This window comes from Centruroides sculpturatus, unplaced genomic scaffold, assembly GCF_000671375.1.
Source record: "Centruroides sculpturatus isolate CEXI.00-Female unplaced genomic scaffold, Cexi_2.0 scaffold1430, whole genome shotgun sequence".
NCBI lineage: Eukaryota > Metazoa > Arthropoda > Arachnida > Scorpiones > Buthidae > Centruroides > Centruroides sculpturatus.
The window spans coordinates 65,491-81,184 of record NW_019385757.1 but is presented as its reverse complement, the minus strand read 5'-3'; the positions used below and the strand labels follow the sequence as shown (position 1 = coordinate 81,184).

Genomic DNA, 15,694 nt, shown 5'->3' with positions numbered 1-15,694 from the left:
AATAAGGAATTTTATGTTACCCTTGTATTTATTTAAGTTATCTTTTATTTGGGTGATTGCTTTGTACGTGGCCCATAGTTCAGCTTGCGTAATGCTACAATGTTTAGCAAGTTTTAATCTGGCCTGATATATTGTCTTATTGTTGTTGTTTTGAATGCACACACCAGCTCCCACTCCGCACTCTTGCTTAGAACCATCTGTGTACACTATCCACTGAAAGTATCTGTTTGTTTCGGGATTATAATCGAAACTTATTTCGTAGCTATGCATGTCTGCTGGGTGTAGTTGGAGGCATATATCATTACTAGTTCTATCAATTTCGTATGTTTTAATAATATCAGGTATATTCCAGTAGCTGTTTGGAATCATTTTATTTTTAATACGTTTTTCAATATCCTCCTGTGTGTAACTGTGTAGCCAAATATTAGTGCAAAGCCAATTCCAAACTGTTTTTCTTGCCGTGATATGTATTGGCATTAGTCCAGCCAGTACCAGTATTGCATCTGTCAGAACTGTTCGATAAGCACGAGTAATCCTTATTGCTGCTCTTCTCTGTATCGACAGTAGTGAAATAGGAATTTTAAAACTAAGTTTTTAAAAACAAACAATAAATGACAAAAAATATATATATGAACAATAGCTATATACATAATATGTAAGCTACTTTAACCTGTTCCATGTTATTCCCAACATATCAATCATAATCTGCTGACCTTGACCAGGTAACCCAAGATATCTCGTTTCAGCATCAGAATGCTTTTGAAACTAGATGGTGCTAGTCATTATAATTTTTATTAAAACTAACTTCTAAAATATAATTTTTTTTTGTTTTTACATTTTTTAACATATTTATTTTGTTTGTGCAAAATAAAAAAATAATATCAGATACAATAGCCACAATTATTTTTTCAAAAACGTATTTTTCGTTAGACTTATGAACAACATAACTTCAATATGGTGTGACACGCAAGGGAGAAAACTTTACTCATCAGATGGTTGAAGAGTTCTTCTAGATGTTTACAAATGTTTTTATACATTAATTCTGATTTGACGATAAAAGAAACAAGACTTCATAGAATTATATATTTTTCAACATTGTTATCTATTTAAACTACATTTTCAACTTTGTTCAGAACTGATGTAGTGCTTGAACAAATAATAGTGCAAGTACCTTTTTCTGAAATCTGTGTATAAAAAATGTATGTATATTTTAGCCAAAAGATAAATTTCATAATAATTGAAATTTATATTTAAAATATGGAGTAATTCAGTACACTAGAAAAGAAGTTTCTATATAATTTGTCTTATTTTTAACAATACACTATTTTACAAAATATCTTCAACTCCAAAGAAAACAGATCATAATGTAACCAGATGATTTATATATACTGTAATTATAATATGTTTTGTATATGAATAATGTTTATTTGAAAATAAATTCAATATTGTGAACTTCAGCAAAATATTTTCCAACATTTTTTATAAAGCAAAAATTCATTTTAAACTTTCACTTTTTTCAATTATTGGACTTTATCATTGGCACCATTTAAAAAATTCATTAAAATAAAATGTATACATAGCATAGCTACTAACAGTATGAATTAACAAGAATTTGTCTGATCAGCATTTCTTGTTAATGCTATTGTTAAACGATAAAATGATCAGATTTTGAAATCAAATTCCATAAATGCATCTTAAATTATCTACATTCAAATCTGGAAATATTTAAATTTACATATATAGAACTAAAATGAAAAACATCGTAAGTTTCTGGCTCCAAATTAAACACTTGACTACCTGAAATAAGAATTCAATATCAAAAACAGAACTAAATCATCATGAAAAATGTGTGGACAAATTTTTTATTCATTCATACTTCTAACAGTTATTTTTTTATATTTTGTTGTCATATAACCTCAGTTGATCAATATTATGTTAATTTTGCATAAAATTAATACAATTAGTCAATATAATAGGTATTTCATTATTGTCAAATGAATCAGATAGAAAAGATATATAGGATAAATACAGAAATATGAATTTTGTCAACATTTTTTAAAACAATATTTTACTTCAGGTATTTAGCAACCTTTTAAACTACATTATTGAACAGAAACAATTGCTTAATATCTAATGATGATAATATTCATTTTTACTGGTTTTTCTAATTTTAATTTTCCAAATTAATAAAATGGTTAAATTAAGTTTAAGTAATTTTAAATCCATACCTTATGCTCTCCAGGCATATCACATGGTAAACACCACTGCTTTTCCTTTGTTTTCTGACATGCTGTCTCTAATATTGTATCAAATATATCTAGCACATCAATCCAGTGATATAATTCACACTGCAATGAAATTTAATATTTATTTTAAAATATATTAATTTTATATTTTATAAAATACAGCAAACCTAACTTTTTAAGAATACATAAATTTGTGTACCAAAAAAAACCTAACAAAAATTTTTGTTAGTGTTTACTCAACAGACATGAAAAAATTCAAATACAAATTCAAACTGATCTAAAATAAAAATGTTCACTAATGCAAATTAGGAAATAAAATCATAAATTAAAAAAATATAATTTGCAAATTAAATTTATATTTATTGCTAATAAAAACTGAATAATTACCATTATAAAAATTTACTTATAGATACACTCAGTATATATGAAATTGCATTCATTTAAATTTTCTCACATTTAAGAAAAAGTATTTAATTATATTTTTGACTTATATTTTGAAAGGCTTATATTAGAAGTTCAATTTACTATATTATACTCTATATTAAAACTGATTAATCATGAGTATTTTTATATTTTAAAAATAAAAATATAAATTTTAAAATTGTTTTCAAGTATAAAAATTAGGTATTCTATTTTAACCTAATTTCAATCATGCAATAATTGAAAAGAGATGCATGAGACAGATTTTAAAGTCAATATTAATGTCATTAAAATAACTTTGAATAAAACATGAAAAATCATTTCTGAAGTTGGATAATCATACAGAATAATCTAAATACTTTTTTTGTGGATATAAAATGAGTATACCTAAGTTTATTTCGATTTTAATAAGTAATTAGATTAGTTTCAGTTTAACAAATAATTAGTGTGTAAATAATTAAAACTTCTCATATAAAAAAGGGAACAAAGATAAAAACAAAATACAAAGCAATTTAATGTCAAAGACAAGAATTCAGTTCTACAAAAAGTAAAAATTACAACAGAATGTCATCTACATTCATTATTATTTTACAAAAATCATTTTTAAATTTTATTACAAACAAACTTTGGATAGCATAGGGCAAATTATCCACTTATTTTCTATCATTTGCTATCAAAATACTATGTAATGTATCAGCAATTATGCTCATCAATATCAGATGATCATTATTGAAGAAAATTTAATATACAGGTCAATAATGAGCCATTTATATAATTTAGAAAAAGTGAGTGATCCACCTTTTGGCTAAAATGTCAAAACTTTCAGGTAAACTATCTAAAGAACTTTGCGTACAATACCATAACTTTGGAAGATTATGATTATTGGTTAAGTATTAAAAATATTAATATGTATAAACTGTATAACTTTCCTTTGTAAATTACATCAAATATATATAATTAACTGATATTAATTTGTTTATATTTTTGTATTTTGTTAGAAATATTGTTAGACTAAGTTTGTCACTCTTGTTACACTGAGTGACAAACTCTATTAATACTATAGTTTATTAATTAATTAACATCAAATGACTATATATGATATTTCCAATATGAAATTCTCATGCCAATAAAAATTTGTACAAAATACAGTATCATATATTTAATAAAATGTATCTGAAAACTTGTATAGTAATAAATTATAACAGTGATTTCATGAGAGAAAAGAGGATATTTACATATCCAATGTAAAAGTTCACACATTGTACTTACCTTACCACAGTTCCATGTTCTAATCTTTTTTAATTCATTGAGCAGCTCATCGTGATCACATATTTTTAGTTTTTCAATTAAACTTTTACAATCTGCAGGCTAAAAACAGAAAAACAATTACTACTTAAGATCATTTAAATAAATAAATAAATAAATAAAAATATATATATATATAGGCCAAACTAGTTTATCCTACGCGTGTCAGGATATAGTAGTTTAGCCTATAACAATCTAGTTTGGCCTAAATACTTTAGGCTTAACTAGTTTGACCTACACCAAACTGATAATACAAATAGGTGCCAGTGTAAAAAAAAATTATTTCGTGTAATTCGAAATGCCACCACAGTACACCCAGTGGTTAGAGTGAACCTAGGTAACCCCAATGGCGGTGCTTCGGTTAGGTTAGGTCAACTACATTTTTAGTAGACATTTCCTTTTTTTTTCTTTTGTTCAAGAACTACCGTGAATCAATAACTAGTGACGTTAGACAATGGGCAACTTGCCGACGGCTCCCCTCCAGGAGGAGTCTGCCAGGAGCACGAACAGTCTGAAGTGCCTCCATTGGGGTTACCTAGGTACACTTTAACTCGCCCTGTAAAAATAAATAAAAGATTAAATATTTTATGTGTTACACTAAGAAACACAAACAAGTTCATTTTTAATTTTAGTTTGACTTTAAAAGTTATTTTTATTATTTCGTTTGAATTTTTGAAAATATTTTCGAAAGTTAATTACCTTTAAAAGCACGCTAAGCGATATTATATATCTATTAAAACTTTTGTTTTCCATTTTGTGTATACCAAAACGATTAAATAAATGAAAATTTGCATGTGTCATTGTTATAATGCGCAGGTACGAGTACAAACCCTTGGTACAACAATGAAATCTTATTCATTTTGTATTTGTTTTACTTTTTTAAAAGCATGTTTGCCTAAATTGTGGCCCATTGTAATGTTATGCTTGATCAAAGTAGCCTGCAAAACAATTTGGGTTGGCCAGGCCTGACTTAAATAATAATTCTAAATCAGTTCAGCCTAGGACAAACTAGTTAAGCCTAAAGTATTTAGGCTAAACTAGTATATCCTGACACGCGTCGGATAAACTAGTTTGGCCTGAAATTGGGTTTTGCTGGTAACATTATATATATATATATTTTTTCCCAAGGTATCAATCTATTTAAATTAAAAACTTTTTTAGTTATAAATAACTTTCGCAATAAAAACTTTCACCCCTCTCTGGGACATTCAGAAGTTTCTGGAACACAGGTTGAAAACTACTGTTATATATATATATGTATATGTATGTATGTATGTATGTATGTATTATATTACTTTATTTGTAGAGAATTCTGTGTTTAATATTTTATTCAATACAATAAGTTTATTAGTTTATTGTTTTGTGAGAATAGTAAACATAAAATTGCTTATTGATCTTTGAATATATAGTAAAGCGTCGTTTATCCGAAGGAATTCCAGTCGACAAATTTAAATTTTCACCAGTGCTGTGGCGCTGTAATCTTTGGCTATATCTTCGGCTACTCAAATATTTTACGTTTTTGATATACTAAATTAACTTCTGAAGTATAATTTTTTATTGTTTTTATATTTTTCAATATATTTATTTTGTTTGTACAAAATAAAAAAATAATTTTTAACGATACAATAGTCTTCGTTAGGCTTAACATCGACAAAAATTCAACACGAAGCAACACACAACAGAGAAAAATTTCAACACGAGATAAATTAATATATTTTTTCGTACATAATTGGTTATCCGAAAATTAAGTTATCCGAACAACCCGAGTCCCCAATTGATTCGGATAAACAACGCTCTACTGTATTGATGTAATGATCTGCATAATAAAAAGTATACAAATGGTGTTCTATGACTCAAAGGCTTCATAACAACTGATTTACAGTATATATAACAATCATCTTTATTTCTTGAAACAAACATTTAAATCCCAAATATGGTATCAAAAGTAATACAAGAACTTGTGTTTAGATATTTTTAAGTTTTGCTGTTTTCATTAATATATTACTGAAAACAATTATATTTTAATATAAAATATATTATGTATTAATATATAATGTAATATTTATTTTATATAATTTTAAGAATTACAGTACTAATAAATCTATTAAGTCAAAATTTAGTTTTCATATTCAAAATAGTAGCATTTCAAGTATTGGTTTAATGTACAAATTGATAAAAAGTACATATTGATTAATCTAGCTGGAAACAATTATGTCTGATTTCATATTATTTTTGTTAATTTCTAACATTTTTCTGAATATCATGACAAAATTTCATATATAACATAGATGAGGAAAGCTAGGAATCACTCCTTTTTCTTCTTAATCTGCCTGCACAGTTTCTTTGACTTATGTCCTATAGTTCACCACTCAATACATTACTTAGGCACTAGTGTTCACTTTCAGATAAATACTTAGCATTTGCTCTTATCATGATCTTTGGCAACTTTAACAAATACTTGATCATCATCATACAACCTAGGAGAGCAAGTTTACTGTCACATTCCAATATACGCAAAAGCCTGTTTCCATTGGCCCAGCTAAGAACTTGCTGGCTCAAACCTCATATTTGTGGTTCTCATTATACTATAACATTCTCATTTTTATTTTCTTTAGAAAAATAAATTATCTTAGAAAATACTATCATCTAATATAAATGGAGTTGTGCAAACATTAGTGAGTGCTTAAATATTGTAGGAGATAATGATTAAGCATAGTATTGAATTTCTTTAAATTTCTTTCTTTAGAATTGTTTTGCTTTATCTTTATCTCACTTCATCTCAAGGTGTACCTGCAAAACTGTTCAATTCCATTAGTTACATTCTATCAGCTACAAAATTTTGCTGAAAGGCATTACACAGGCTGTTTAAAACAAAAATAAAATAAACTATTAAAGATTCTTTATATAATGCAACAGAGGTAAAAGTACAAATCTATTCAGAATCAGCATTTTTTTTTTTACTCTGTTCTCTAACTCAAATCATCTGTAACTTGAAGTTTTTTCCTGCCCCTTAGAGCTTTGAGTTAGATAAGTTTTGAAGTTTTACTGTATATAATTTTCTACATATACATACACACACTAAACACACTGTCAACATCATTTGGCCAAAGATAAAATATAAGAAATCTGTACTGATAATTTTATCATCATCAGGCAACTCAATTACATTTTTATTTTTGAATAAAATGATTTTTTCTAGTCAATAATAAATAAATTCTGATCAGAAATGCTCCTATGATGGCAAAATGAAGATAAACATGGACTAAAGAAATAGTTTCAACTTAAATTACTTGTAGAAAACATTATTCAGATCTCATGGCAACAGAATAATTTTCAAGTGGATATAGTTTGTACAATACATTGTTCTTTGTATCATATGTAAAATGTTCAATGTTAAAGTAAAGAAAATAGTTAAACCAGTGACTAATATTTAATTTTAACAGACAAAAATTTATCAAAACAAATTTATTTCTCAAATTATAAATGACAAGGAAAAATAAACATTGTATGGTAAACATTTAACAAGTAAAAACAATATTCCAAAAAGTAAATTATAACAGCTTTAAAACTAAGAACATGTCATTTTTTTGCTGTTACATATTTAAAAATAAATTAAAACAGTCACACACAAAAATCAAGTCAGTAATATAATTAATATTAATTATTACACATAAAAACATTGAATTTTATGACTCATATAATTCTAGAGGAAAAAAACAAACAAAAAAAAGTGTGTTCCATTAAACTCATTCACAGAAACAAAAGATTTTAATGAAATTTGCCAAACTTTGCCTTTTCCCCCTCCACTATTTGATAGAATAACAAAGATTTAACACAATCTTTCAGTAAAAATATATTTTGACTTTTGATATTATACAGTGACCTGTTTTATCATCTCATTGCATTTTCTGCCTGTCTACATCTACCAAATCAGAAATCATCTGCAATCCTGCTTTTCCACTTCTTCACAAAGGTGGACAGGCATTTAAACTTCACTTGGAAGATACTTTCTGCAATATGGAAATTCAGTCATGCAAACAGCTTATTATTATGTCATATTTTTATACATACTTTGCCATCTGTTTTCAAGTTACTAAATTTTTTCATTATTTTTATATTATTAGAGTTATAGCAATAGTAAAATTTTACAATTTTAAGATTATTTTCTGCAGGGATTTTAATACAACTAACACATTCTGCTATTTATAATTGGAGCAAGCTGAACAATTTTTAAACAATATTTTTTATTTTAAAGAGAACATTAACCTTTCTATCACAAATAATACCTTTCTGGATTTTTTTCTCCCGAAATTGTCATGTTTATGTTCATTTTGTCTCAGGATTTTCTTCTGACCATGCTGCCATTTGTCTAAATTCAATTCCTGCTGTATTCTACATTAACTTGGCATTAATTATTTTATCTGTGCCCCCATACCCTGAAAATATAGAAGAAAATCTGAGACAATGAGCATAAACATGAAAATTTCAGAAGACAAGATTCCAAAACGAATTACTTGTTGTAGAGAAGTTAATGTGCTGTTTAAAATAAAAAATATTGTTTAAAAATTGTTCAGTTTGCTCCAATGACAAATAACAGGTTATGTTAGTTGTATTATAATCCCTGCAGAAAATTATCTTAAAAGTGTAAAAGTAAATCCTTCAATAAAATGCTTAGAGAACAAAAAATATATATGTGTGTATGTATAATATACAGGTATCCCTTTTATAACACAGTAGATATGTTCATAAAAAGTGCCATGTTATGAGAATCCATGGTATATGAAACAAAGGATTAATGCAAAACTAGGGTTACATTCCAGAAGTTATCATAAGTACACTATTCTTTTTCCTTACTAAGAGAAATATGTTTATTAAAGTAATCAATAATTTATTTCCAATCAATAATTAATTAACAATCACAATTAAATTAATATTAACACACAATACAGTACTTTAGTTACACAAAGGTGTTTTCTTTTCATAAAGTATCATTGTCATCTTGGATTTTTGTTGATCTTGATCAGAAGTATTGGCAATATTTTAATATTTTTTATTTTTATCATAAACTTTTTAATGGATGACAAAATAAAAATATGTTATTAATCAAAAATTTGTTCTAGTGAGTTGCATTTGTTCAGTCAAGTAGCAAGTAACTATTTTCCAGAATTTGTGTTTGAATACTAAATTGTTCAAGCACCAAGATACCACTATATTTTGTTCATGATTTTACGAATCATTACCGCACTTCAGCAAACAAGTTTAAAAATAGTTTAATAGCACTTATCCAAAAATGTTTAATTTAATCTTACTATTTAGTAAAGTTTATCTACAAAAATATAGAGGGTCTTAAAGGCTAAAATCCAAAAGCAATGACAACAACTGATTGATAAAGTTAGAACAAGGAAGAAAAAGTGTCCTATCAGTTTCCATTAAAGTAAACCTGACAAAAAAACACAAACTAATTTGAAAATTTCAATATTCTAAAATCCATGAGCAAATTTGAAACAACATGCATGATCACTTGAGTAAAAAAAATACTGGTTAATGAAATTTACACTTAAAAATTATAAAATTTTGTAAGGAGAATTTCCAAAACAGTATTAGAGCAAAACTAGAAGTTGTATTGTATGGGGATATCCCCAATTTTCAAACAAACAGTATTGTAGAAGTAGTGTTATATGAGGGATACCTGTAGTTTTTTCTCCAGGCATTCCATTGAAAGATTTGACTCTTTGATGCCTCTTATCACAGTAGATTTTATCTTTTCTCAATTTTGTATTTTTGATAACTGTCTCAATCTCATCTTTTCACTACACTACATTGTAATAGTTCATTCACACCAGCAACTCAAATATATATATAAAGCTATAATTTAATTTTATTATAACGGAATATAATAAATTTATAAAATCAGAAAAAAATCATATAATTAGATTAATAAAGCATAATATAATTTAGGATCTAATTTATCTCACTATCTGACTCTTAATGGCAGACTTTAGATATATAATTCTTATCATACCACTGCTTAGTAATAAATTATTTTGATTTTATTTCAACAAGAATATTTAAATAGTTAACAAACATCTGAAGTTTTTAAAGTCGGTTGATGTACTATATTTATTCTAATAAACAGCATGCTATCTAATTTTTTCATCTTACAGCTGTGCTGTTCATTAGACCAGTGGTCTGTGGATCACTGAGAAAATTTTGATAGTCCATGGAGAAATCGGGACATTGATCAAACCAAGGTTACGCAAAGTATTACAAAAGAAATGCAAAATGCTTGGTTGCTTTCTCTCACTCATTGAGGGTATTTTATTCAAATATAAAACCAAACATGAAATGACTTATCAATACACAATAATGTCAATAAATCAATAAATAAACAACAATGAATAATGTTGTGAATGTGATTTTCGTCCTTTGTGGAAAAGAGCCAAGAATCCATAAACTTATTTCAAACAAGCAGCAATGAACTTTAGGCTTGCATTAATTTGTTATAATTAAACAAGTAAATTTCATACTAACAAAGTAAAATAAAGTAAAATGGAACTTTTATGATCATTATTCTATAGATGTTTGTATCATTTAAAAAAACTCATAATAGTGGTCTGTGGGATTCAAAATTATGAGTTTAGTGGCCCACGAGGTCAGAAAGGTCAGTAACCTCTGCATTAGAAAACACCATTACAAAGTAACTATTTATTTCTATTATTTGAAAACTGGGTTTAAACATTATTCAAGGGTTAATACAATAAACCAGTAATTTTTTCATTATTAATTCGCAAATATCATGTTCAACTAATACTGGTGCCAAGTGCTATGCCAGTCTGAAGTCAAGGCATAGCTATCCAAACAAGTATAACATTAAGCTGTGTTATTCATGTGTGTGTCAACATCTAGAAACTTCCTAACAATTTGACACGTGTTCAATATTGCAGCTTTCTGTAGTGCCATGTATATGTTTTTATCAAGGTTTAATTAATTAATGTTTCTACACTTTTGTGTAGTGTATGTGGTATAACACGAGTAGAAGAGAGGACAACAGGCACAATAGATACCTTATTCATCCTCCAGATCTGTCTTATTTCTTGAGCAAGAGAAAAAAATCAAGAACATGCTGTTCTTGATTTTTTTCAGTGTGAGCAATTTTTATAAGTGTTTGGAATGGAGATGTCTATTATTATTATTAAAACAATGAAAACACACAACACAATCACTCTCAATACATAGTGTGACAATGCTGAATAGAATGTGAAATTTTTCAGTTTACAATAATCCTTATGTTCCTTCAGTAGATAGTGCAATACCATTACAGAGCACTTACTATTGGAGGTTGCTGTTTATTACAAAAACAATACATTATATTCAAAGCTTTACAATATTAAATTAAATAGGCTAGATGTTTATTCTACTAACATCTTCATTTATATAAACTTCCATTTTATATAGGAACTATGCTAAAGAATTATGCTATGAGAAATTCACACTATTAAACTACTACAGATAGAGTAAGTTCAAAACTGAAAATAGTAAAAAAGTACCATGTTAAAAAAATAAATAATACAGGAATTTGAGTCAATTTGGAAAGAAATGAAAGTTTTTATCAATCTTCCATAGTAACTTTTTATTAATATAATTAATACTAAACTCAAATATAATTGAGAGAGTATTTATTTTTAAATATTTTAAAGGGAAATCTCCCATTTTAAATAAACAAGTCATTTCTAATTATACCTGTAAAATCTATGTTCAAATAATCAAGTTTCAGAAAAATGCATTTTAGATATCCTCCCAAATTTTAGGAGAACATTCAAAATTCTTCTTAAAATTATTTGTATAATTTACAAAGTAGGATCTGTTTATTGTAATCACTTTGGGACTTGTCGATATTAATGATAACTGACTGATAACATTAAAATTTTTTAAAAATCTTATGCCATTCAATAAAGTTTTCAGCATGTATAAGGCATGCACACAATAAAGTTATATGATAAGTCATCTGGCAGTGATATACAAGCAACAAGAATCACATGTGATCTAGCAGCTATTCATTTAGCAAATCATGGCTGCTTCTGATAATGAATATACTTTGGACTTATTAAACTTAATTATTATTAATTAACTTGGTTGTAGTGGAGGTAAATGACATTTTGGGTGCATTTTTTTTTTAAGAAAATGTCTTTTTATTAATCTAACAAGTGTTATATTGTATATCATTTTAAATTAAGGAAGTATCAATTTTTTATGACAACTAAAATGAACTGACTTCTTTTTTTAGAAAAAAAAATTATTATTTTTATGAAAATTTTTTAAATATTTAATTCATTTCACATTCAAAACTGATTAGTACCTTGTATGTTATTTTTCAAAATAACCAATCAATCAAAAGTAATTGCCAAACTGTAATCTATCACTTTGTTCAGCTTGTTAACGGATGAGACAACTAAAAAACTGATAATTTAAATGACATATATTTAATAGTTTAAAAAATGATAAATTAACTACTTTCATACATTTCATTATTAATACTAATCAAAATATTGAAAGAAAAATGTTATAAATTTTTAGAATTTAAAAAATTATTGAATTATTCGATACTAATATCATGCATTAACATAACTACAGTCGACCCCTATAAGATCGTTGATTTTTCCGTTTTATCTGAATTACATGTTGTACGAGTCACTTAGATTTTACAAATACGTGTGCCGGGCTGTGAACGGCTCACATATTTGTAAAATCTAAGTGACTCGTACAACATGTAATTCAGATAAAACGGAAAAATCAACGATCTTATAGGGGGGTCAACTGTAATTAAATTGAAACATGTACTGTACAGTACATGCAATGTTCAATTATTTTGTGATATCTTTACCAGATGATGAAATAAACTTCAAACTACTACAATATTTATGGTTCTCTCTGTTGAATTGGTAGTTATATCTCAGAATTTGTACTTACATTTGACATGTATATTATTGTTTTTCATATTATTGCTATTTTTAATATTGTGAATCAAAACTGACATAGAAAAAATTCCCATCAAAACAATAATTTTTTGATTTTTGCATGTTTCTATGCCATTTTAACCTTGCTTACCCTGCTTTGCTAAGTTTTGACCTACTTGATGACCATCGTATTTCAGTATATAGATACACCATTTTTCTGTTATTTTTGTTAGGAATTTCAAATATGGAATAAAAATGACAGCCATTAAAAGCTTGTCACTTCATAAAACAATGAAATTTACACCTCTAAAAGATCTAGACTCCGTATTGCTTGAAAACAAAAAGTAATGTTGAAAACTAAAAAATTAAGTGATTCGGTTTCAATTTAGTTTCTGTTTCAACTTAGCTCCACATTATCTGAGAGCAAGACCAAATAATTTGTAGTAATTGCCAAAACTGATTATTTCAATACAGAGGAAACTTTTGTTGTGTTCACTTTTAAGTTAACTTCTTAATTCAGCATTAAATTTTCTTTCATAGCTATTTTCAAAAATGTTGGAGCAAGGCCACACACACACACAGTCATTTAAAGAATACTTTGTTATTCTTTAAATGACATTGTGTGTGTTTACACTTTAGGATTTAGAGCCCATATCCATAAATCTAACCAATTCATTGGTTAAATTATGACTGGAAAGACTGAACAGAAACAGAAGTGAAAATGCTTTCAAATTTGTTGCATTTATTGCAACCAATTTACAGTTGCATAAATTTCAACTGTATTTTCAAGTAAAGCAAACCTAAATCTTAAGCTTTTGTTTAAACTTAGGAAACAGTTTTTTAAGTTCATTAACAACAATCTTTAGGGGATTTATACAAAATCTAGAAATATAAAAACTATTTAATAACTGTTTAAAAGAATGTTTACACTTTGGATTTGAGAGCCATGGATTTGGACTTTGGATTTAAGAGCCATGGAATGTTTACACTTTGGATTTGAATACAGCCATGGATTTGAGCCAATATCCATGAATCTAACCAATTCATAACAGCATTTAACACCCAAATGTCAACTGAACAGCATTTAATACCCAAAGCTGAATTAAACAGTCAAGGATAGTATAAAATAGCAACATGTGGTCCATGAGGCTTAGCAACAATTTCCAGTTTTCTGTCTCAAGTCATTATGCAATACTAACTGATATACTGATAAAGAATATTCAGAACATACATCATGTATGAGCCCAGGATTATTTTCATTTGAAAAAAATAAAGACCATATAATGTTTAAGTCCTTTAAATCCTTTTTTCACTCCATTCAGAAACTAAACAGTAGACAACTTGAAGAAAAACTTCATAAAATTGACCAATAAACTTCAAATTCAAAATAAAAACTTTTCCAGTAAAAATATGAGAATAACTAACTATAATAAACTATATATTATTTTGCAATTTATTAACATATACTATTTTAGTATCTCCATACAGCAGATTTATGAAATATGTTGGTATTCAACACACCTGAAGCCTGCAACTCTAAGAAATAAAAAAAAATTCCATATGGCCTGTCTGAAGAATAGAAAGTTCACTTGCAACCACATCCAGAAAAGGTTGCTCATTACTAGTCTAAAAGACAAATTTGTTTACATTAAATATCCTTACAATAAATGATATTTCTAAATATTCTATAAAAATGCAATTATTATTTGAAAGTATAAAAAAAAAAAAAAAATTTTAAATGGTTTATAATACAGCCAAACCTCAGGTTCCAACAGTAATTTGCCCTAAAATTTGTTTGAAACCCCATTTGTTCTGAAACCAAAACCTTTTATTTTTTTAGTTTTTTAGCTGTATTTAATGCTCAAAAAAGAATTAAATATAGCTAAAAAGGTTATATATATATTAAAAGCAAAATGTCCTAACAACACTGCCAACAAAACCAAAACCATCACCATCTTTTAAAGTGCTATAGAGACTCAACTGTGCCTGGATGAAATATAACCAAATCAATCAAGACAGACAAGTACTTTATCCACACTCTTCAAAACATTATGTTCGATTGCTTTGATTTAAATTTTAATTAATTTTGATTTTATTTTTAATTAATTTAAAATATATGCTCTCCACCTCAAATTAGTAGTGTCTTGCTCCTGTACGTCAGTCATCTATCTAACTCCGTTCTAGTGAAAATTTTTGAATTGAAATCACGTGATTTCAGCTCTATGTCGAAAATTAGTATGCGGTTAATCGGGCCTTCTGCTCCTGATCTTTCCATANAATATTATATATATAATATTAAAAAATTTTTACTGATTTAATAATAGAAAGGTTGTGGCTGATGTTTTTGCAATGAAAACATCAGCCACAACCTCTTTATTAATTTGAGTTAAGCATCTTTAAACATGGATTCGTGGATGTCATTTATATTACACAAATGTCAATTAATGTCGTTTTTAAAAATTAATTTGATTTAAATTCAATTGCAATGAATACTGAAAAATGGTGGTAGTATCTTACCACCATTTACCACATGCACATAGAAATCGAATTTGAATGAATGATTATTTATTGTGACATTGTCACAATGCCAAGCTGCAATTTTTAATTATATTTTTAATTAATTTAAAATATATGCTCTCCACCTCAAATTAGTAGTGTCTTGCCCCTGTACATCATATTTTTTCTTTAACAATTGAGTCATGCCAATCATCTATCTAACTCCTTTCAAGGAAAGATTTTTTAATTGAAACAAGCATGACTTCCAGATTA

The 15,694-nt window shown here is 27.0% G+C and overlaps 1 protein-coding gene across 1 annotated transcript in view; it reads right to left on the bottom strand.

Moving 5' to 3' along the window:
* The window catches only part of LOC111641824 (E3 ubiquitin-protein ligase HUWE1-like), a 125,004-nt gene extending 120,507 nt beyond the window's left edge, over positions 1-4,497 (bottom strand). The window contains exons 1-5 of the mRNA XM_023388058.1: positions 4,480-4,497; positions 3,936-4,034; positions 2,229-2,348; positions 1,736-1,797; positions 163-355 (exon numbers count right to left, since the gene is read on the bottom strand). Of these exons, the coding sequence (XP_023243826.1) occupies positions 163-355; positions 1,736-1,797; positions 2,229-2,348; positions 3,936-4,034; positions 4,480-4,497 (492 nt within the window). The remainder of the gene's footprint in view (positions 1-162; positions 356-1,735; positions 1,798-2,228; positions 2,349-3,935; positions 4,035-4,479) is intronic.
* Between the last annotated feature and the right edge of the window lie 11,197 nt (positions 4,498-15,694).